At 41.0% G+C, this 24,889-nt stretch overlaps 1 protein-coding gene across 5 annotated transcripts in view; it reads left to right on the top strand.

The window, feature by feature from the left end:
* The window catches only part of RERE (arginine-glutamic acid dipeptide repeats), a 410,456-nt gene that overhangs the window by 297,965 nt on the left and 87,602 nt on the right, over positions 1-24,889 (top strand). For 4 of the 5 annotated variants that reach the window (XM_057695312.1, XM_057695296.1, XM_057695303.1 and 1 more), the window contains one exon: positions 18,019-18,117. In XM_057695312.1, coding sequence (XP_057551295.1) covers positions 18,019-18,117 — 99 coding nt within the window. Of the gene's footprint in view, positions 1-13,471; positions 13,491-18,018; positions 18,118-24,889 lie in introns of those variants that run through there. The other variant, XM_057695340.1, reaches the window with a different exon arrangement.

Below are 24,889 nucleotides of genomic sequence, written 5' to 3'. Positions count from 1 at the left end.
TAAACTTTTAATAGATCTGTCATTGGAGAATCACAGTAGTAGTTAATATATAAATATCTTATTTTCATGGCTACATGACGTTACTTTTGATTCAGTGCTGATCTTGCAAGATTGTTAGGTATAGAATTCTTTGTTTGCTCATTCCTGTTAAAATGTATTTCGTGTCTTTTTACTTCTTACATAAAAAACTTTCATACTGATATAGAGGAAGAAGATTTGTAATAAATGTGTTGGTGTCTCTTATTACATGAGGAGGGTATTCTTAGTGACCATGGGCATACTCATTAATGTATGTCAGCAAAGATATGTTTCATTGTATTTTACTATTTTAAATTGTGAACACCTATACATGCAAAATTATTTTATTTATAACTTTATGTTATATATGTTATCTAATATGTTAAAATATGACAAAGCAGTGGTGCTCCCTCTGGAAGATCTTAGTTAAAAATGTTTCTTTGTGTACTGTACCAGGTATGTGTTTCTTCATATGCAGTTTTAATTAGGCTTATCTGTATACATTTAGCTTATATGTAATTTTTAAACATAATTGCTGTATAACATATAAATGGCCCATATTATTCTAATGGAATTAATTGAACCATCTTTAAGTACTTACATTTATTTGACCTTTTACAGAATATACCTTTATATTTATGCTTGCAAACTACAGCAGAGCCCTGTAGTTTGAAACTAAAGTTTTCAGGGAAATATCATGCTAACTTATTTTTACTAAATTGATATTGGATTTTATTCTTTGATCTCAGGTATCTTTCCCATTTCCTAATAAAATTCAAATTCTTTGAGTTCTCTTTCTGAGGAACTTATCTGCATGTGTATGTTTACTTTCTGTCACTGATACTAAACACGTATATGTTCACTATCTGTGAGTGAAATTTATAATCATGCAGCAAAGATTTCACCTTTGCCTGGACAGTTTTATTCCCTGAAATATGGATGGCTGTTAGACTTTTGGATTAAGCTTTTTACATATTCAAGAGAGTGTGCATGTATTTGCTTACTTATTTATGCACCGCCACATCTCCTTCAACAAAGGATTAAAGGCTTCCAATAGCTCAATAGTTAGTTTTTATCTCTGATCTATAAATATCACTATTTGTTAACCATTGAGTATTAATCATCTTTGTTTTCTGAGCTGTAGCCCAGTGCCTGGTACATGGTAGAGAGGCACCACATATTTGTTGAAGAATGGAATTGAGTAAATCAGGCTCTAGTCCCAATCACATTTGATCACCCAGAACTTGGTTTTGTTAAGTTAGCATAGAAGAGTAAGCCTACTCTAAGGATCATTTTCATCTTCCTCTCTTTCATTCTAAAAAATTAATGCTATAGAATTTTTGTCAGAGGTTTTCTTTTTGTTCCTCATAAATGGAATTCACTAAGGCAGTGCTTCGGACTTAAATGAATGTTGAGTATTTCCCAGCTCCCAAATAAAGTGTTGCGAGGAGGCCCTTTTTATTATAGTTTGTCTAAAGTTATATGATCAGGATTCTTCTGAATTTCATTCTGCACTCACATCCTTTAACTAAATTCTTCTCTTTTTACTCTTTCTCCATTCGGATTAGTCACTGTTAATTGATTGTAGGGTGGTGGTTTTATTCTCTCAGAATTTTGGTTGAAAAGAGCAGTAGTTGATAGGCTATATGATTTTTTTTTAATGGAGATCTAATAATTTTTAGAACACTTTTTTTGGGGGGGTGTGGACACTGCCTTGGGTCTTCGTTGCTTCACGCTCAGGCTTTCCCTATTTGTGGTGAGCGGGGGCGCTACTGTTTGTTGCAGTGCGTGGGTTTCTCATTGCAGTGGCTTATCTTGTGGAGCATGGGCTCTAGGCACACAGGCTTAAGTAGTTGTGGCACTCAGGCTCAATAGTTGTGGCACATGGACTTAGTTGCTCCACAGCATGTGGAATCTTCCCGGACGAGGGATTGAACTTGTGTCCCCTGCATTGGCAGCTAGGGTCCTAACCACTGTGCAACCGGGGAAGTCCCTAAGAACACCTGTTTTGTTGGTCTTGACCAGCCCCTTTGCTAGTGTTTTATTTATTTTGTAACAGGATATTGGAGTCTACCTCATATTATATTGTTAATGATAGCAGAAGTGAAGATGTAGAAAGAGACCATGTAATTGAATCTTCTGGTGTAACCAAGACCTTTTCAACTGATTATCAGTATAATAATACACAAATTTGAGTTTTTATTTATTGTGTTTTGGCAAATTAAAAGTATTTTGAACTTTTGTTTTGAAAACTTTTGTTTTAGAAATTTCCAACGTGATTCCCTTTGGGCTGAGAACTTCATACGTTCACTGCTATTCAAAAGTTCCAGGAAACAATGCTTTTAACACAAATTATATGACAGTTCATTTTGTCTCATTTGGATGAAGGTGACTTTTTAAACTTAGTTCTTTCATATTTTGTTCCTTTTTAGATAGTGTGCAGCTTTTACCTAAAGTTGTCTTTATGCCCTGTTCTTTCCTCTAAATAGAACAGAGAGCCTTATCTAAGGTTCTCGTGGATGGTGGGGAGATAAAAGTCTACTTGTATTAACAGCCTCTGGGAATGGCATCTTTCTTGCTTATTGCAGCAGTGATTTCGTTTTTGATAATTTTTTTAACACGGAAGTCTGGCCGTAAGTGCTGGTCTGGTGTGCTCCCAGTGCAGCTTGTGGCCCCACCTTACTTTTCAGCCTGAACCCCTTGCAAGTTTCTCTAGCCATTTCTTTCTTTTCCTTTATCTGTTTTTAATGTAATTGTTTTATTGAAATATAATTCACATACTATATATTTCATATATTTAAAGTATACAATTTAATGGCTTTCAGTATATTCAGATTTGTGTAACCACCACTGCAATCAATTTTAGAACATTCTTCCCCGCCCCCCAAGGAAACCTGTGCTCGTTAGTTGCTGCCCATCTCCCCTCACCGCCACCCAGGCAGCCAGTATTGTATTATTATTATATCCTGCCTTCCGTGTCTACAGATTTGCCTGTTGTGAACATTTCATTTACGTGGTATTGTACAGTATGGTATGTGGTCTTTTGTAACTGACTTCTTTCAATGAGGGTAATATTTCCGATTTTGTCTGCAGTGTAGTGTGTGTGTGTGTGTGTGTGTGTGTAACCGTTTTATTTCTCCTTCTGGTCCGCTTTGTCTGTATGTCTTTTAATATGTGGCACCTGCACTAAGCAGCACTTGTCAGCTGTGATTGCGTCCAGCAGCAAGGTGTTATCTGTGGTTACCCTGAGAGCCCGCCTCAGTGCAGGCCCTGCTTTTGTGAATGTGTGCGCATCATGTTCTTTTTTTTCTCCTTGTGTTTTGTCTTTGTCTTGTTTTGTTTCATTTTTCTTTGTGTATTTGCCTTTGCTAAGTCACTTCTCTCCCAACATCAGCTTTTGAGGGAATTCTCAGCCAGGCACGGCACCTTAAGTTTATCACTGTAATTTTCATTTTATTAGCTATCAACTACTGGTCAGCTGCCTGACGTCATTAATAACAACAATATTAGTAACCGTGATAAAGTTAAAATGTATTTGTTGGTTGAGTGCTTATATGTGAGGCACAAGTTTAAGTGCTTTTTATGAATGAATTCATTTAGTGTCTATAACAATTCTATGAGAAAAGTGTGGCAAGCATCTACAGATTAATAAGCACACTGTCATACATTTATGCACATAATCATTTAAACTTGAGAAGAGTCTAGAATCGAGACCAGTGCCTTGGAGCAGTCCTCTTTATTTTTTTTTAAGATACAGTTAACATACAATAAACTGCATATATTTAGAGTGTACAATTTGGTATCCCAATCTCTCAATTCATTCCCCCACCCCCAACCTTCCCCTCTTTCCCTACTTGGTGTCCATATGTTTGTTCTCTATGTCTGTGTTTCTGTTTCTGCCTTGCAAACCAGTTGATTTGTACCATTTTTCTATATTTCGCATATATGTGTTCATATACGATATTTGTTTTTCTCTTTCTGACTCACTTCACTCTGTATGACAGTCTCTAGGTCCATCCATGTCTCTACAAATGTCCCAGTTTCATTGCTTTTTACAGTTGAGTAATATTCCATTGTATATATGTACCACATCTTTTTTATCCATTCATCTGTTGATGGACATTTAGATTGCTTCCATGTCCTGACTCTTGTAAATAGTGCTGCAGTGAACATTGGGGTGCATGTGTCTTTTTGAATGATGGTGTTCTCTGGGTATATGCCCAGTAGTGGGATTGCTGGGTCATATGGTAACTCTATTTTTAGCTTTTTAAGGAACCTCCATACTGTTCTCCATAGTGGCTGTATCAATTTACATTCCCACCAGCTGTGCAAGAGGTTCTTTTTTTCTCCACACCCTTTCCAGCATTTACTGTTTGTAGATTTTCTAATGATGCCCTTTCTGACTGGTGTGAGGTGGTACCTCATTGTAGTTTTGATTTGCATTTCTCTAATAATTAGTGATGTTGAGCAGCTTTTCATGTGCCTCTTGGCCATCCATATGTCTTCTTTGGAGAAATGCCTATTTAGGTCTTCTGCCCATTTTTTGATTGGGTTGTTTGTCTTTTTGATATTGAGCTGGATGAACTGATTATATATTTTGGAGCTTAATCCTTTGTCTGTTGATTCGTTTGCAAATATTTTCCCCCATTCTGAGGGTTGTCTTTTCATCTTGCTTATAGTTTCCTTTGCTGTGCAGAAGCTTTGAAGTTTCATTAGGTCCCACTTATTTATTTTTGTTTTTATTTCCATTATTCTAGGGGGTGGATCAAAAAAGATCTTGCTGTTATTTACGTCGAAGTATGGTCTTCCTATGTTTTCCTCTAGGAGTTTTCTAGTGTCTGGCCTTACATTGAGGTCTTAATCCATTTTGAGTTTGTTTTTGTGCATGGTGTTAAAGAATGTTCTAATTTCATTCTTTTACATGTAGCTGTCCAGTTTTCCCAGCACCACTTATTGAAGAGGCTGCCTTTTCTCCCTTGTGTATCCCTGCCTCCTTTGTCATTTGAAATGTCCATTGGATCTGCAGTTGGAGGATTTGCTGTTCAGCTGGTTAAAAACCCTTCTTGTTGCAGCCTTGCTGTGTGTCTGCATCCTTCCTTACTCTGGGCTCTCGGCAGGGACCCATTAATGGGATTCAGCTTCTAGTTTTGTTCGGCAAAAGTTTAAAAAGTCCTCTGCTGATTTAAGAAAATTCTTTCTCGTAAGATTTTTTTCCGTGCTAAATACTGGTAAAATGTTTTCTGAGAATTACATGATGTTTTGAAACATGTCTGCTTAACATCAATGAGTTGGAATTTTAACATCTGTGAACCTGTTTTAAGCATTACTATTAACATAAATACTTAGCAAGTCAGGATAAAAGCCCTTACTTAGCCTTTTTACATGGAAGAAGAGGCTTTAATAAAATCATTCATTCATTTATTTATTTGGTAGTAAAAGTGAAGCAGTCCCTGCTCTTTGCAGAGTCCTTATGGGAGAGCATTTGATGAAAGTGTTGAAATCTAAGTAAGCATTTAATCTTAGAACAAAGGCCCATGAGTTTTAAAAGGGCTTGTGTATTAACATAACTTCTAAAATTTATAATATTGGTCCTAGTATGTGTGTTTCTTATACTAGTTTGAAGTATACTTCAGAACTCTTTTTTTTTTTTATAGCTGTGCTAGATAAATTCTTTTACCCCCACAGTTTGAAGGTCAGTGTATTAGTTTCCTGTGGCTGCTGTAACAAAGTACTCTACTACAAACTTGGGGACCCTTATTCTCCCCTGGTTCTGGAGGCCAGAAGTTCGATATCAAGGTGTCAGTTGGGCCACGCTCCCTCCAGCTCCACAGGGAGAGAATCATTCTTTACCTCCTCCAGCATCCAGCAGCTCCTAGCTCTCCGTGGTTTGTGGCTATATCTTTCTCTGCTTGTCTTCACATTGCTATCTTCTCTGCATGTCTGTGTCTTCTCTGTTCCATTTTTTTCCACTGCCTCTGTTTCATAGGGATGCTGGTCATTGCATACAGGGCCCATCTGGATAATCTAGAATTGCCTCTTCATCTTAAAATCCTTAACTTAATCACAGTCACATCTGTACAGACTTATTTTTCCAATAAGGTCCCAGTCACGTGTTCCAGGGATCTGATATGGGTGTCTTCTGGTGGTCATTTTTCAGTCTGCCACAGGTGGATTTTACTGTTAGATAAAATGTGACTACAGTAAATTATAGTACTTATTTTTAATTTTTTTAATACTTTGTTTTTACTTCCTTTCCTTTTCTATCAATTATAATTTATTTAGACCTAAGTGTGGACTTTATAATATTGAGACTATAAAAGTATTTTAGTAGTGACTGAGGACATTTGATTTATAATATTCTGTCATATTTCTATTGGCATAAAGAATAGTGTATTTGGCTTTCTTTGTACAAAGAACATATTTATTTAAATAACAGAATTATCATGTATAGCCACCATATTAACTGAGTTATTCGGACCTGTCAGGTTGCCGAGTATTTCTTCCTTGACTCCACCCTGGACAGACCCAGCCTGTCCCAGTTGAGTTGGGAGGGCTTCTGCCCCCAGGGGCCCTCGGGAGGAGGTAGGTCTCAGGCTGCTCGTAGGCCTGGTCTCTGAGGTGGCCTGGGGTCAGCCTGGGCTGGCTTTGAAGCTGTCGCTCTTTGAAGTCTGTGCTGTCTGTTCCATATCCTGTCCTGCAGCCCTGCCCCAGCCAGCTCCCTTCCCCAGGAGACGGACGCCCATCGCTGGTCCCTTGCTGGGCCTCTTAGGTCACTCTGCTGACTGTCCACCCTTGCCCTCCCTGCTGTGCTGCCTGTTGGTTGGCCTGCCCTCTCGCTGCCCACAGTATTGGTTGGGTTGTGTAGTCCAGCTTACTGTAGTACTTTGGAGTACTAGTTATTCAAGCATTTTGGGGAAAGTTGGCTCTTAATTTCCCTACATTTCCCCCCAATTCCCCAAGTACGTTTTCATGTGTTCGTCCGTCAGGTCTGTCTTTACTTGACGCCTCTGAGTCACCGTTACTGGCGGCATCCCACAAACTCGTGTGTTGAGAGTTTGAAATCTTTGGCTTGTGTAATAGTTGGCTGAATTTCGAAGTCTTCTGCAATCAGGCCCTCCTCTGCACTGCTCTGTTTTGAAATCACACAGTCTTTCTCCTTTGTTCCTTGAGCCCTGTTGTTAGCCTGGGAAATCCAGAATTGTGAGGAAGCCGAGTGGCTGAGGCTCAGGGTGAGGGCTTCCCGGTTCTCCAGGGCCATTGCTGGAGGGCACTGCTGTGGTTGCCCAGAGCCCTTTAGCTTATTCCTAGCTTTGTTCTTGGCTGAGGTTTCTGGATAAAAGAGCAGTCACTCAGAAGTTTCCCCAGCTCTGAGGCTCACATGCTTTGGTGGGTGCCTCTTTGATTTTCTTTGTTCCATCACTGTATCATCACAACCGAAAAAAAATGTGTACTACTGTTTACACAGCCTTAAAATTGCTTGTCAAAAGTCACCAAGGTTGGACTTCCTAGGTGGCGCAGTGGTAAAGAATCCTCCTGCCAATGCAGGGGACACGGGTTCAAGCCCTGCTCTGGGAAGATTCCACATGCCACGGAGCAACGAAGCCCATGCGCCACAACTGTTGAGCTCATGTGCCGCAACTGTTGGAGCCCACGTGCCTAGGGCCCGTGCTCCCCAACAGGAGAAGCCACTACAATGAGGAGCCTGCGCACCACAATGAAGCATAGCCCCCGCTCACAGCAACTAGAGAAAGCCCGTGTGCAGCAACGAAGACCGAACGCAGCCAATAAAGAAAGAAAGAAAGAAATTAAAAAAAAAAAAAGTCACCAAGGTTAAGGTTGCTGAGCCCCATGGATTGGAAGCCAGTTGTTTCTGCACCTAAATTCTACTGAGTAGGAATTAAAGCACTTTCTGTAAATGTTTTTCTCTTAATAATGATGCAACTGATCTTGAGGTTGTTTTTATTTATTTTTAAAAAATTAACTGTTTGAAGGAATCTGGTTAAAATTGACCCATAGCTGACCTTTCACATGTAGTTTCTAGTTCAGTTTATCCTGTACGAATGGGTTCACTAATGCCTATGTGAGAGGGATCGAACTGTTTTTTCTGTCAGCCTCTAGGTTAGAGTCTTATTTTTCTGTTTTTAATAAGGCTGTGAAGATTCTAAGAGTAAGTGAAAAAAGTGTTTTAATTTCCACTGTGACCCTGAACAATTTCTACTCGTGATCTGAAATAGGTCTTTCTAAACTGGCAAATACTTATGATTCCTGAACCTACCAGTAGTGTTTCTCTCTGTGGCCAGAGTTACACTCATTCTATATCATTGAACTGAATCTTATCCTCAGTGGGTTTGTCTGCTGAGTTCTAAGAGGCAGCTTCCCGTTAGATACCCTGGGCTGGCAGCTTAGACCCACGACAGCCTAACGTTCGTTATACCCTGTGCCTGGACCCATACGCAAAAAGCAGGAGGAAAGATTTCGTTTCTGAGAAGCGAGGTTATATACATGTTCACTGAGTAGATGATTAACTATGCATACTTTCATTTAAAGACCTGTGGCATAAACTGTTCCAGCTTTCACAGAGACCTGGAAATTAAGACACTAACCTGAATCCCTAAAGTGTAAGCGAAGCCTCTGTAGTAGCTAGTCAGTGTTTGGCCCAGGCAGTTTGGCCTAGTTCAGTGGCTATAGTATTTATTTTTATAAATGAGTATATTATTTCCATTTATTCATTTTTAAAAAGAATATCCTTTAGAATTTTACCTTTAAAAAAGTCTATAAAGAGAAAGAATGTTAAAAAACTGGGAAGTTCCCCAAAATGACCTACTGCAGTCCCTCTGTTCCGGATGAAGAATCCTGGTCCCACACTGCTGCGCAGAGCAGGGGCCTCCAGGCCCCTGTGCCCAGACTGCTGCTCCTCCCACAACAGCCTGGTAACTTGCTCCTGAGAGTCCCATGTCACCAGGTTCTCTGTTGTTTCCCTTCTGAGTGCCATTTCATCCTGTCTTGTAAGTACTGTAGAGTACAGCTCATCCCTGTGGTGCTCTGAAGCCCGTTCACTTTCCTCACCCCCCGTGACGGTCACCTGTCCCATCCCTTTTTAGTCGGCTCTCCCTAATGGAGCGTCATCTTCTCCAGGAATCATGCTTGGTGATTACCACAAATCTTATTTCATCCTAAACAGTCCTTCACAATACATTCTGTATTCTCCTTCTGCAGCCAAGAAAACTGAGGTTTAGAAAAATAATTAATTTGCTGTTTATCACACAGCTAGTGGCAGAATGAGTGTTTGAATCAAAGCCAGAGTCAGGAACCCTGTCCTGTTAGATTGCACCTCTGCGGGGTTCCCAAACCTGTTCTCTGGCCCAGGAGCTCCTCAGGTTCTCCTTTCCAGGTGTTTGTGTTTGTAAAGACAGTGTCAGATCAGAGCCTCAAAATAGACGGTCAGAAACTGCCAAGACATTCAGAGTTTGGTTTGTTCTGTATTTTAAAAATAGTTTGCTGACCTCAGCTGAAGTTGTCAGCGTTTAGTGTTTACTTTCTAATTACCTTGTGGTTGAAGCTCCTGTTCACTGTGTTTAGAATACCTTCAAAAACACCAGAGCCAGGAGATGATGACCTCTTAATTTCTAGATACAATATTATTGAGAACTAATTGTGAATGAGAAGTGATACAATGTTGTATCAGCCATGGGAAATTCTAAGTGAAATGTTACCTAGACATAATACTGCCTGTTTTTACTTGCTCCAAGAAGAGTGTTTGTTTGTTTGGCTGTGTTGGGTCTTCGTAGCTGAGCACAGGGCTCTCTGTAGTTGGCGGCAGGTGGGGGCTACTCTTTGTCGTGGTGTGTAGGCTTCTCATTGCGGTGGCTTCTCTTGTTGTAGAGCACGGGCTCTAGACGCGCGGGCTTTAGTAATTGTGGCACATGGCCTCTAGAGCCCAGGCTCAGTAGTTGTGGCGCACAGGCTTAGTTGCTCCACACCACGTGGGATCTTCCTGGACCAGGGCTTGAACCCGTGTCTCCTGCATTGGCAAGCGGATTGTTAACCACTGTGCCACCAGGGAAGTCCTTAGAGTAGTAGTTTTAATGTGGTTGTTGCTCTTCATTAAGTGTATGCAAGGTTAATCATATTACTCTGTTGATTTTTTAAATCTGCTCTGTGGAGTCACCTTGGTTTTTCAACAGAGCAGATATCACCCCAATCACTGACAATTTCGTGTTTTTATCATACATTTATTTCATTATTTTGTTTATGTGTGTGTTTCCTCTTTAGCTGCTCGTTTCCTCCACCTGCCCCAAGTTGAGAAAAGACCTTGAGCTTGCTGTGTCCCTGCGGCAGGAGGAGTCCCCAAGCCCATTGTTCTCACCAGATCACGGTCCTAAGCTGCTCCAGTATAAATGTTTGAGGTGGGGACTGAGTCTCAGACTTCCCAGAAGTTGGGCTTATGTTAGAATCCTCGCTCTGCTGCTTACTAGGGAAGTGGCCCCAAGCAAGATACTGAACCTCTCAGTTTTGTTTCCTCATTTTTAGTACTCTTGTCACAAAGAGTGGTATGAGGAATGATGAAATCATAAAGACCTGGTAAGTTCCTAGCACACGCAATACTCGAGAAATGTTGGCCCCCCTCCTTTCTCCTTTGTGACCCCAGGAGCTGGCAGAATTCCTGGAACATTGTACTTATTCAGAGAGTGTTGGAGGGGGAGGGTTGGTCTGGCGACGATGTATTTCCTTCTAAAAATTAACTGAATCTTTCCCTCAGCTCTTATTCTCAGCAGTTAAATTCTGTGTCTTTGCTGTTAACTCAAAAATGTGTGCCCAGAAGAGCATTTAGAGAAATGTATCCTCTCCAGTGCTTAAATAGCATTATTTGGAGTGACAGTGGCCAAACAAACAAAAAAAACAACATTGTGCTTTTAGCCCTAACTCTGGTTTTTAAATGTATACATGTATCATGTTTTGAGCTTGGTACTAGGTCATTGGTGGTGGAGGAATGAATAAAAATACATAGGAATTTGTGAATTATGGATTATGAGAAGAAACTTTTTAAGCTGTATTTGAATTTCAGCAGAATCTTTCTCACGTTAGTGAGAAGTAATTGAAATAAATAAAACTACATGAAGATTTTTAAGATCTTTTCCAAATTTCACTTTTTTTTCTTAAGTTATTTTGGCAGTTTATTGTAAATAGTGTATTTTGCAGAACGAAAGACTTTGAAATCTAATATTAATCCTTAATGGACTGTAATTATTCAATATTTAGCATGAATGCAATCTAACTCAGATGGGCTTTTTCTGCAGTTACTATAATGGCTGTAATTGCAGAAGGATACTTTCGTGTAGTAGAAGCTGCCAGATGCAGTGCCATTTGATCTAAGAAGGTCATAGTAAAAGGGACATTTAAATTAAGTTATAAATTACAATTGAAGAACAATATTTTGATGTGTGAGACCAGGGATGACAGAGCAGGAGATGTAATTCATGGGTTCATTATAGAACAGAGGTGCCTGACAGCTGAGCCGTGCCAAGAGGAAAATTTATTTGCAACATCACGCAGACAGAAAATGGCAGCACAGATGAGAAGCCTGAGTAGAAACTTGAAACCTTGTGGTAATATGCGGAGTTTATGCTAATAAGACTGCCCCACATCCAGCGATGTTTAATGATTGCTGTAATATAAATGAGGTGTTCGGACATGTGCACATTTTCAATCTTATTTAAATTAAGACCTCGTCCTTGCTCTATAAAATAGCACACTTTATAACCAGGCATTAAGGTTGATTCTCTCACCTCTCTGTCCCATATACAGATTTGCTGAAATTTCAGAATTGTTTAGGCAGGAGAGTTAAAGCTTGAAACAAGAATTCCATCCATGGCAGCTTTGAGGAAGGATGTAATTTAATGTTTATAGCAATCCATGAGAAGTTCAATCATGAGTTAATTAAACTGTAGGCAGGCATTAAGTATTCTTTATTCTTTCGAGAAGCTTGCCAGTAAAGCACTTATATATATTAAATTATAGAAAGTAATAAGCAGGGGATGATTTGTCAGGCTGAGTAAGAGTAGCAGGTTTAACTTGGGCAATTACGCAGAAATGTGTTTCTCTTCTTATGGCCTGACCCTTCCTTCCTGCTAGTCACGGAGAGGTCAGGGGCCGTCACAGGACACCCGAGGCTGTGTAGTCCCCAGCACCATGGGTTCCTGGGACCTCCGGGTGCTCGAAGAGTCCTGGGTAAGTGCCGTGTCCCCAAAATATCACTCCCCGTGATGACACTGCTGGACAGTCTGTGGCTTTTTGGCGTTTCAGGGTGTCCTGTCACATTGTATCTCACTGATGGCTTTTCATGGTCCTTTGACACAGCCGAGGGCCGCTGTTGTCAGGCCCATTTGATAGATGAAAACCGCAACTCAGCTGCTTTGTGACGAAGCTACTTAATAGGAATCTGTCTGCCGGCTTAGACCCTGCGCCATGTTCACGAGTCTACAGAGGCCTTGACTCTGGAGCCGTCCGTGCAGACGGGGTTGCTGAGCACCTGGAATCTTTGAGTCATTCAGAGCTTTGTGTGCAGCTGCCAGCAGTGTGCAGTCACAGAGGGCACGGAGTCTCTGGCTCTGTGTGACTCAGTGTCGCAGTTCCGTTTATTAAGCAGAACCAAACTAGGAGCTTGTTACTCAGAAGCTGCTGTTGTTTTCAGGAATCCCCCCGAAGTCCACTCTGCTAGTGTACTTAGGTTGTGTCAGCCTTCTTTGGAGGCACTGTGTGTGGCTTTCGGAGTTGCTCTGGAACTCTTTGTGAAATGAATGGAAGGAAGGCAGAGAATGTGGTGGAAACTGCTTGCCTCTGGGGCTGGGACGTCCCACTGGGTCTCAGGGCGCACCACACCGCATGGCCGAGGAGGGTGGACACCTAATAGGGAAAGAGCTACCCTGGACTACTCCATCACAATGAACAAACCAAAATCAAACCTGAGGATTCTGTGGATCAAGTGTGGGGAACCAGATGACAGACTGCTGGGAAACAGCAAAGCAGGGATAGTTCCACAATGAAGTGACTTAAAAGGCTAGTGGATTGGTGAAAAATCAGCATTTTGTTGTCAAATCCCCAAGATACTGACCTGTGGTTTAGGGGAAGGTGGCTTTTACTTGTGCATAAGTGCAGACTTGCAGTTCAGGGATGTGGAAGCAGCAGATTTACAAGTGCGTTCTTCCCTCATCATTGGATTAAACACACACACACACGCAAGCACGCACGCACGCACGCAAGCACGCATGCACATGCACACACATGCCCTGTAATGATGAATTTGAAAACAGTGGTTTCTGAGGAATGACTTCCTGCTTTAAGTGGCTGGCGGGTAATGCTGATAGTGTAAGATCTAAGTTCTTCTCTTGTGAAGATTGGAAGCTGACTGAGTAAAGATGCTATATCTTGGTGCCTGGTTTTTGCAGTGATCTTTACCTAGAAGCTCCAAAATGGTACATTTCTCTATACGTTAAAATTGCATTTAGTCCCAGATTTTCCCAGTGTGGCTTGGCTGCAGAATGGACAGAAAGATTTACTTATGTTGCTTTAATTGCTCTTCTAAGACTGCAAAGTGAAACTATAAGGACATTTGAGGGTCTTCATTGGATTTTTTTGAAGAATCTTCTCTAGGGTAATGATAGAAAACCTTATTCACAATAAAGAACCTTTTACCTTAGCAATATTGGGAAGCCTGCACTGAATTTCCTATGTCAGTATATCTGCGTGGTCGTGATCAGGTGTTAACAATTTGAAACCCACAAATTGTAAACTGTTTCTCACAAGTTGAGATTATTCCAGTTCTTCAGAGCTTGACACGGTATTAGAGTAGACTATTTTCAATGACAATTTTTAGAGAATTGAGATAGCCAACATTTTGGTAAACTTACCAGCTCTGATTTACATGAGGAATACAGTTGAAACAACCAGTTAAGCTCTATGTCAAACATTATTTTGGCCCCGTCTGAAGAAAGGAAGTCTTCTTCATCATCTAGAAAACAAACCCTTTTTAAGAAGTGCTTTCTTGTACATGAGGCGATGTATTAAGGAAGGAGGTGGAACCCAGCAACCTGCTAGGACCCAAGAGTTTGGATGTGATGCTGAGATAGATGTGTCACACTAGAACAGCACCTTAAACTGATTCTCAGTCCAACACTTCTGATGTCCGCTATCTGTGTTACTCCCAGCTCTGTCCATCCCTCTCACCCAGAATAGTGTCTGGCGCCGTTTAGCTCTCAATAAATACTTGTGAAAGGAATGAAGGATGTCCTGAACTCCAGGTAATTTCCCCAAAGTGCTCGAAAGATAATCCATCTAAGAAGCGATGTGGGCTGTAACAACTGTTTCCATGTAGAAAGTGTATCTTTAGTAAATATGACGGAAGTGTTCCTTTAAAGGTGTGAAGCTCTCTGAACTTCCTCAGACAAGATGCCTGGGAAGTGGGAATAAGTGTAAGTTAAGAAGCTGACTGTTTAGGAGGGTCCCTTTGGGTGTCCTGGGAAGAGGACGTGCCGGAGCAGAACTTTGTACTGGCCTTGACGGATTATTGATGACAGCACTGCATTTATTCGGTCCGGATTTGTCACTATGGGTAAAGGATCCCACACCTTTTACTTTTCAGGTGTGTTTTTGTATGGGGGGTGGGTAGGGGGAAGCGGTAGACAATCTGGGTATTTATTGGGTTCATAGCGTGGAAAGATCAGGAATAGGAATGTTTTAAGAGGACAGGCTGACAGTGGATCAAATGAGAGGGGGGAGTTACCCGTTATTCAGGTTACCACATACATTGCAACAGCTTTTTCAGGGGAAAGTGTGATCTGAAATAAAGGTTTATAAAGGAAACATGAATGTTTTGGAGGAAAACTTCTTTCTGTATGAAGCACCTCACTAGAAATTTGACTGGGGGCAACGTGCAAGCAGGAGCTAGCCTCTCCAGTAAACCAAACAACCGCAAGTTCAGCAAGTCACTCAAAGCATTTCTTCCAGCTCATTTAAAGCTCTCCTTGGTTCACCAAAAGGCAGGAATGTCACAGGGATTAATGACTTGACTTCATTCACTTGTTCACTTTTGGAATGGGCCTTATGCTCTTGTGAGTAATTTCCTGTTATCAGCCATATAAGATATAAAATTTTTTCTGTGTACTGTACCAGAGGTTTAATCAAATTGCATTAATTATTAACATGAGTAATTATGTGAAATGTAAGTGGCTTTGTTTATAGTTTAACAATATTTTTTTCTGTCTCTGAAAAGGCTACTCTCTAATCTAGAAAATTAATGAAAATTGAGGAGAGACTGCTTCCTTCACTTTTTTTTCTCTTTCCTTTTAAAAATAAATAAATAACATTCATTTAGCATACTGTGTGCCAGGTACCGTTCTAAGCAATTTTACATGTATTTTCTCATGTTATCCTCAGAATAGCCCTGAGATAGATGTTATTATTATACTCATTTTTCAAAAGTGATGAAATTGAGGCCCAGAGAGGATAAGTCATTTGTCGAAGGTCACACACCTAGTAAGTAGTAGAGCTAGAATCCAAATGCAGATAATCTGGCTCCAAAGTCCACAGTTTTTCATCATTCTCCTTATAATTACCCAATTTACTATAATCACCTCTTATAAAATGTTAATTTGTCATGAGCTTTTTATTAAGAATTTATGATTTGATAAACTTGAATTGATTTCAAAGTGTCACTAACGTATGCTTTTAAAAAAATGAAATAGCTGTACAGTTTTTCCTTTTATTCAGTTCTGATCCATGCTGTTAAGCTTTCATTATAGGTCCTCATTATATTTTAAAACTTCGCAAATATCTGCTTGTTCTGAGTATTAGGCAAAATATGAAAAGCTAGCTTTATTTTTATTTTATATACTTCTGAAAGGAGGCCAGATTGGACAGTTTTCAAACATTTGCAAATTCTGGTATTTTAGTATAGTATATCGTTTATTTAGTAAAATGTTTATAGTATAGTATTTTATTTTTAAATACATAAAATATCATACGTTATCAAAAGTCATAAAAATACATAAGTTAATATCTAGCATGTGTATTCATTACGTACACCCCACACAGATATACTTATCCACACCCACATTCTACCACCACCAAAGCAGGATTCAACATTGACCATTGCTGTGGGTGTTTCGTTTTGTTTTTTAAGGTAGTTGACTTAGGAATTAACTTATAGCCTGGACTTTCTTGGATAATCTGGACTTAAATTGGGGTCCTCTAAAGTGTGAGACTAACTCGGGAAATTTTAATTTTTAATAACTTTTTATTTTGCTGAATGAGCAATGAGAATGGGTATTTGTGATAATCCCTTCCAACAGCAGTTAAATGGTTAGCAGAGAGCCTTGCTGTGCATGTCTCTCAGATTTTTATGTGTTTATCCATCCGTCCGTCCGTCCATTCAAACAGACAAACAAATGTTTATCACAGGCTTACTACATGCTCAGCCCTGGGGTTACAGCACTTGCTGAGAAGGCAATCTGTAGATTCTCCTTGAAAGTCTTCTGTTGACGAGGGAACACAGGGCTGTCTCCTGCGGTAAGGCTGCAGCTCCTGGCCCACACCTGGGTGATAGTAATTTCTACAACCTGCTTGAACTTTTTATCTTCTATGTGTGGTATCCCCACAACACATCCCCACTAGTTTGTGAGTTTCTAGAAATAAAAAAATGTGACTTACTAATAAAGTTTATACCTTATTTGTACTGAGGATTCAGCAAAAGCTGATGAATTGTTCAAATAAGGTATTAAAGCACTGGTGAAAAGATCAGAATGTCCACTGCGTGAGGGCATTTTTTTCACTGCTGTATCCCCAGGGTCTGGTATGTGGCCTGGAATGTAATAGGTACTCAGCCACCATCAGGCTGAATGAATTTGAAGACACTGAGATTTAGATTTGGGTTGAGTCTACCTAAGAACAGTAGTTGAAGGCCTTTATTTATTAACTTAACGAGTATTTGCTGGAGATACAGGTCTTAGCCAAAACAGATTCTTGTGTCAGAGACATAGATTTGTGAAGGAAAGGCAGATCTCCAGTGGGAAATTTGGAGGGATGGCCACAGTCTGGGGAGGTCGACTGAGCAAGGGGATCTTTCTGCCTGCTACTTCTCCTCATCGTCTGCAAGTTGAGACCCAGGAACCAGAAGTAGATAGGGTCCCAGGAGCCAAGGCAGGCACGTCTTTGCAAGATAGAGAGGGGTCAGGGGTGCCAGGCACTGCCCAGGGTTGAAAAGAATATGGAGTGAAAAAAAGTTCAATAGCTCTGACCTGAGGGAAGTCTGGTCCTAAAAGGACCATGTAGGTAAACCAACATCTTCATGAATATGTACTGAAAAGTTAGTATACTGTTAAATAATTAGATTTAAAGCTTTTCTGTTTAGGTACTTGCATTTTTTTTTTAGTAAAATTACTACAGTTGAAAGACAAGAAATGCTGATGGGAAAGAACATGATCTAGCATGTCTTAAGGCCAATTTGGGGAAGATGGTGGAAGCGTAGGGGTCCTGTTGGCTGGGTTGAGTCTTGGCTCCACCACCTACTGGCTTAGTACAGTGAGCACCTGTACTCGACCTTTCTGTGCCTTGGTCTCCTCATCTGTAAAACGGGTGAGGATAGTTCCTACCTGTTAAGATTAAATGAGAGAATACCTTCCTCATAGGGTTAAGAAAGATAATGAGTGCATGGCATGTACTTAGCAACAGCCCAGGCCAGGTGTTCAATAAATGTTATTGTTACTCTTAATCCTATTTCTGTTGTCGCCAGAACATTGTCTACCTTACCTGTTTCCCTCTCCCAGCTGGATTTGGGGGTGGTTGGATAAGAGCAAATGATCACACTGGCTAACATGACTCTGAGTCTTATGTGCCCATCTCATGACTCTCCTATTAGGGTAATTGCAGGGTTCCCCCTTTATTGATTTGCTTCCGGTTCTGTTATTTGGTGCAACTAACAAACTACAGTTGTTGTTCCTGTTTTAGCTCCATGAAAGTGGGTATGATGCTGGCAAAGCCCTGCAGCGCCTGGTGAAGAAGCCTGTGCCCAAGCTGATCGAGAAGAGCTGGACCGAGGACGAAGTGGTGAGCTCAGTGGGAGTCTGCCTCGGGCCTGGGGCGTCAGGGGCTTGCCCTCGCTGTGTCCCCAAGATCCAGTCATGGATGCAGACTGTCCATGGTATCTGTCAGTCAGGGGAAAAAGACTTTCAGCCTCCTCATTGTGTGGAAGAACTTGATTTTAGTAAGCATTGGTTCTACAGATAATGGGAGAGATTTTCCCAGGTGTTGTGGAAAGAGAGAAAAAAGTAATAGTTGCTCTTTAAAAAAGTTAGTTTGGGTTGGTTGGTTTGTTATGGGCTCAAGCTAGATTTTGATACCCCCCCTGTATTAAGACACAATCATTTTAAAGCCAGTTGATACCCAGCCTAGAGTAGGGCTGCCGCTTTGTTTTTATTGTGAAGACTGGAAGGGTCCCTTACCTGCTGAAGGGTGGTAGTCAAGAGCAGGAAGGCTGGACCTGATTAAATTAGTGCAGTGGGTCTTTCACATTCGTTCTGTCACTGTGGCCCATTAAAGAAGGCGGGGAGGTAGAAATGTACCACAAACACAGATTCGCACACCCGTGGAGTTTATCCCAGCAGAAAAAGCTCTCATGAAGCTACATCCCCCATCTCATGACTTTGGAAAGGAATGGCTGTAAAAGACTGAGAGATTTCTTGTGCTTTTGCGAATATGAGTGTCACTGCTTCGCTTCACATTTGCCCTTTAGGCTGAACGAGATTAAGATGAGGGCTGGCACTGATACACATATTGATTATTGTAAGTTCCTTGTCTGTATTTAAAATATGATGAGGAAGTGTGTTTAGTAGTTGTCTGGCTTTCCTGCTCCTGCTCTCATTTTGTCAGCAGTGTTTATCAGGTGCGCGTTCAGTACCAGGCGTTGTGTCGGGAGGCATCAAGTGAACACGAGGCCCCGCCTCATGAGGGGAGACCATTTGTAAATCAGCATGTGCCACGGGATGGGACATGTGCCGGGGAAAACAGTAGGGCAGCGAGGAGAGGGGGTGAACTGGGCGGGGGCTGTCTTTTGTAAGGAGGTTCAGGAAACCCCTGGTAAGTACCATTTGAGCAGAGACCTCAGAAGTGAGGAGGCGAGCCTTTTGGATATCGGGGCCCCTAAGGTGAAAGCATGCCTGGCATGTTTGAGAAATAGGCAGGAGTGTGTCTAAGGGATGAGCGGTAGGAAAGGTGGTCCTGCAGGGGCAGGTCGGGTGGCCTTGGACCCGCCTTCAGGGCCTTGCTGTCTGCTCTGCACGAGCAGCTTCTGAGCAGAGGGACTCACTCTGCCGGTGGGCTCTCTGGCCGCTGATCCAAGAGTGGGCTTGGGGGGCTGTTGTGAGAGCCCAGGCCTGAGACTGGCGATGGAGCAGCATAGCAGCAGTGGGGGTGAGAAGCAGTGGGATCCTGGACGTCTGCTGAACCGAGAGCCAAGGGAGCTTGTTCACGGAACGGCTTCCAATGAGGGAGTCGGGGGGTTGAGAGGAAAGAAAACTAGGAGGCAGCAGGGAGGGACTGAATGGTCCTTGAAGGTTCAGTAATAGAGCACCTTTTCAGTAGTCCCTTTAGATTGCTCAGTTGATCAGACTGTTGATGATGAGGTTGATGTTGCTGTTTTGAAATTTAAAGTGTTAAAATTTTACATGATTAGTAAAGAGATGGAAACATATTAAACATTTGTTATTCAGATAGTGTTCAAAGTAAAAATATTAAACTCAGTTGTTCTGAGAAGTCATATATTAAAAAACTAAAAATAGAGTTGCCATATGATCTAGCAGTCCCACTCCTGGGCATATATCCAGAGAAAACTCTAATTTGAAAAGATATATGTGCCACAGTGTTCATAGCAGTGCTATTTACAACAGCCAAGATGTGGAAGCAACATAAGTGTTCATTGACAGATGAATAGATAAAGAAGATGTGGTGTATATATGTACAGTGAAATATTACTCAGCCATAAAAAATAATGAAATAATGCCATTTGCAGGAACATGGATGGACCTAGAGTTTATCATTCTAAGTAAAGTAAGTCGGAAGGAGAAAAGACAAATACCATGTGATATCACTTATATGTGGAAACTAAAATATGTCACAAATGAACTTGTTTACGAAACAGACTCAGACTCACAGACATAGAAAACAAACTTATGGTTACCAAAGTGGAAAGGGGGTAGGGGAGGGCTAAATTAGGAATTTGGGGTTAATAGATAGAACTACTATATATACTATATGTATAACTGAATCAGTTTGCTCTGTAGCAGAAATTAACAAGCATTGTAAATCCACTATACTTCAGTTTTAAAAAAAAAATCATATGGATGTTGTTTTCCACTGTAGACCTGTTTATGTGAGAAGGGGATAAAAGAGATTCGATGTATAAAAATTTTAAATTGTACCGAAAGACTTTGTGGAAGACAGACACAAGGAGATGAAAAGGATGGGACGAATGTGGGCAGTGTGACCCATCCTAGGTCCTGGTCAGTGCGGATGTGCCTTGACGGCTGCTTCTCAGACTCGCGCTCCTTCACTTGGTCTGCGGCTCCTTTTGGTCTCTCCTCCTCTTCTGCCCCCGTCAGCCGTCCCTTTTCACTCATGTCTCCCCAGCTCCTCACTGGCCATGACTCTCTCCCTGTCGGTTCATTTCTCCCTTGACCTTTCATTCCCTCCGGAATTTTCAAATTCCAGCTTAAAAGAAAGCTCTTCCTGCTTAAAAGAAAGCTGGCAACACTTGCTTCTCTCGGGTAGAGTGTGGGCTGTGTCCCCACTGCTGCCTCTTGGGCACTTTTTGCAGACAGTAGGATGAAAGGAGGCGGGACCTGACACGGGGGAAAAGCCCAGCTTAATTCTGAGACGTGAACCATGACTCCAGAGCGCTGCCCACTCTGAGTCCTGGCTAATGATCTTTACCTGCATAAATCCTTGTCTGTCTGGGCTCATTTTTCTCATGTTTGCTTCTTGTTTTAGTGTAAGTTTTGAGAAATGTTTTGGCAGTCATCCAGCCCTTGCAGAGCCTAGGGATCAAACGGTTTCCTGATTCATAGGCAGTTAAGTTTCACTTTCTAAAACCTCAGAAGTGAATGGGAGAGAGTGATGGAGTAATTGATAGGCTGGGGGAAGCTTCAGATGGTTGTGTCCAGATCACTTCTTTGAATCATTTTATGTGGCCACAGGGCACAGAAACCAACACGACTCTTAGCCTTAGCCTGGTTTTGGCTGTGAGTAAACACCTGCTCTGTGCACGTGGCCCTCGTCTGCTGAAGTTCCCACATTTTCTCACCCCAGGAATCACAACAATAAGCAAAATAAATGGTTCCCAACTCAAATAAATTCGTGGGTCGGCTTTTTTTCCCCTCTCAGTGTTCTCTATACTTGGACATTCTAGGTATTTTTAAACTTCATTGCCTCCATTGTATGAATTTGACCCAGCTACCCAACATCTGCCCTGACTCCAGTGTCCATGGTCTTGCTTTCCTTTGCACTGACGTGACTCGAACTCTGTGTGAGGGAGCTGGCACAGTGAGCACCTGCTGGTGTGAACCCCTGGCTGGGCTGGGAGCGGGCAGCCCAGGCACCTCCTGGCTCCGAGGGTCCTCTGCTCTGGGAACAGACTCCTCTTTTGCCCACCCAGACGCAGACCCTAGCCACCCTCAGGGCTTAGCGTGTTCTCTGGCCGTCCCACGGCGAGCGCTCCCTCCCTCTGCTGAACGGCGTCTCCTGTCGCCATCCCTTACTGGCGGCTCATCCTTTGCCCCAGTCACCAGCTGTGTTCCTCATGGTCTTTATTTCTGAGTTGATTGTCCTTCTAGTTTGCAAGACTTATTAAGAGTGAGGACTTTCTAATGGTGAGAGTAATGTCTCTACCTTTGAGGCACTTGAGGAGTATTGACAACTCTTTATTCAAGAGGATTGTTTTTAAAGATTCTTCACGGTAATTGACACTGTCCTCAAGCCAGCATTTTAAAACTTGTGATGGTTAATAATTGCGCATCAGCATCGAGGAGAAAGACTTTTATATGCATCCAGTCCTCACCTTGAAAGTTTTACTTTAGGGAAGAGTTCCCGAATTATGATTAATAATATCACCCAACCTCTCTTTCCTAGGTCTTTCAGATAATCATTAATCCTTGAGACCTTAGGTCTCAGCATTATACAGTGGGAGGCCCTTCATTTCACACTTTCTCTCAGTAATTCCTTGGACACTTCGTGTGTTTACAGATACGGTATTATTGAAGTTGCCTTGGGGCTGAGATAACTTTAAATTCTGTTGAACTGAAGCCAGATTTGTGCCAATTTCTGTCAAATCTTAGGCTAGGTAGTGACAAATGAACTCTGTTTTAGAGAAGAGACTGTGAGAAACACCTTGATAGCTAGCTCATGGTGAAGTCTTTCAGGCTAAACAAACCAGGTCAGATCAGAGAAGCATTTTTGCTTTAATTCTTGAAGCTTACTGAACACCATGGTCCGGGCAAGGATGGAGCCAAAATAAATGGCTGCCTGCTGCACTGGAGAGTGACATCGATGGTTAACCAATTTCACTTACTTTATGCTAAAAATATTGTTCCTTTTCAGGAAGCCATCCAAATCAGTAGAACTGAGGAAGAGGAAGAGGAGGAAAGTACAGATGAGAACTTTAAAAACAACAACAACAAAAAACAACCAACCCCCAAACCCTAGATTATTAGCTTTCTAATTAAACATGATGAACACATTTAAATATAACACAAAGGCCCCAGGCTGAACTGCGCCTAATGGAAACAGATTAAGTCACCCTTCCCTGCTTGGCTAGTTATTAATTCTGTTTATTTATGCATGCAAGCTGAAGGTAGCGTTTGCGCTGTTGTGTTGTTGCTTATTGCACTGGGATTCCATTGCTGCTTGATGCTGTGCTCTTAGTTAGCATTCAGCTGTTGATTATGGAAATACTGGGGATGCTAATTGAATTCTTTTTAAAATTCAGGGCCTGCATTTTCCTTGTGGAGTTTGGCCTGACTTGCAAGGATGTAAGATTGGGTGCTTCACTGAGCCGTGTGTTTCACCCTTTGCTTCCCATCCACTTGGCCATGTTTCTGAAATTATTTTCATGTTGAATTATCTTTAAGCAAAATTCCAGGTGTTACATAAGGGAGAGGTTTTGTTGCTTTGGGTATCTCCACAGAATGTTTCCATTTCATCTTGGGTAACTGTAACTTTTATCTTGAAATATGCTTCCCTTTAAATCTTTCATACCCGGTTTAATGTAATACACTGAGGTGAACAACCTAGATACAAATAACCTCTGAAATTTTTATCCAAAGATAGTTAATCCATGGTGGCGATAAACCTTAATTGGCCACATACATGGATTTACAAATTCATAAATTTTAAAATATCTGAACTGCCCTTCAATTTAAAGCTCGGTTTATCATAAATATAAATGAAAATCCTTCTTTCAAAATTGACATGACACGGCAAACTAATTTTCTGAATATCTGTAATCCAATGAACCCGTGTGGCTGGTCAAGGAATTACTCACACAGGATCCACAGCTATTTCCATGGTGTCTTTCCTCAGCAGCATCTTTAGATGCCTTTGTTATGCCCTTTTTGGAATGTCTGCTCGAGAAAACATTGTTTTCATTGTTCACTCTTTTCAAGCCGGGCATCTGGATGTGCCAGAAGACAGAGCTGCTTAGTGGGGCAAAAATACAATGAATTTTATTTACAGTTTGTGTGGCAGCTGCAGAAAATAGAATTCACAGCAAACCCGAAGTGAAGGTCCTATAGCAGCAGGAGGTGGTGGAGATAAAAGCAGAGAGGGGGGACAGTGATGGGGGTTGGAAGGAGAGCTTCCCATAGCCTACAGCTGCCAATCTACACATGAGCTTTAAGACATCCCTAATCTTGGTGTTTAGTTTTAAATGTTATATATTCAATATAGCAGAAGGCTTTAATTGTGTTACATTTATTTTAGGAATGGTCCTATTTCTAGAGTTGTTGAACATTGTATATAGTCATTCAAAAAAATACTGATGACAGGAGGTCCTTTAGTATGAACCCATTCATTTTCTTCTTCTTTTGTAAATTTTATGTGAATTTTCCCTCTTGTTAGAACATTATTATAAAAACATTAAAGGGGAGTTGAAACCTTGCCACCATCTCACAGTTTCCTGGTTTCATACTCTCTTCAATGCACTTTGTTTTGTGTACATATATCATTTTATGTAATTGTAAACTTACATAAATTGAATCATAAGATTAAAATTCTCACTTTCTAAAGACATCTTAATCTGAAAATCTTTACAGTTTGCTTAGAAACCAAAATATAGACATGCTATATTTACTACAATGCATAATAGGTACTTAGTAAATTTTAAATTGGATCAAAGTAGCTTTTTCTCTCTACTGATTACCCTTCCTTTGATTTTAAACTAAATTGGTTACTATATCTTATGAACAGCTTAATTCTTAGATATGAGAGTAGAAAAAATATGAAAAAATTTAAATGTTGACCTGTTTCTTACAATAAGTAATATACATATTACTCACTCATGTTAGGTATTCTTATTATGGTCCATGATAAACAATCAGTGCTGAATATTAAAAGAGGAAACTGTAGATTCAGGTAAGATTTGCCTCATGTTTCAGGTATTAATGAAACTGAACTGTTTTTTTCTGTGAATCAAACTCTTGTTTCAAGAATTCGATAGTGTGGGTAGATTGGAGTTGATTGTCAAGTCCTTTTAGAATTAAAAATCAGTTATATGTGTAGAAAAATTGGTGTAAGGCACTCAATTTTGTCAGTTAGCTTGCAGAAAGATTCT

This window comes from Hippopotamus amphibius, chromosome 1 (genome assembly GCF_030028045.1).
Source record: "Hippopotamus amphibius kiboko isolate mHipAmp2 chromosome 1, mHipAmp2.hap2, whole genome shotgun sequence".
Taxonomy (NCBI): Eukaryota; Metazoa; Chordata; class Mammalia; order Artiodactyla; family Hippopotamidae; genus Hippopotamus; species Hippopotamus amphibius.
The sequence above is the reverse complement of the archived record's forward strand: the minus strand, read 5'-3'. Positions and strand labels throughout refer to the sequence as shown.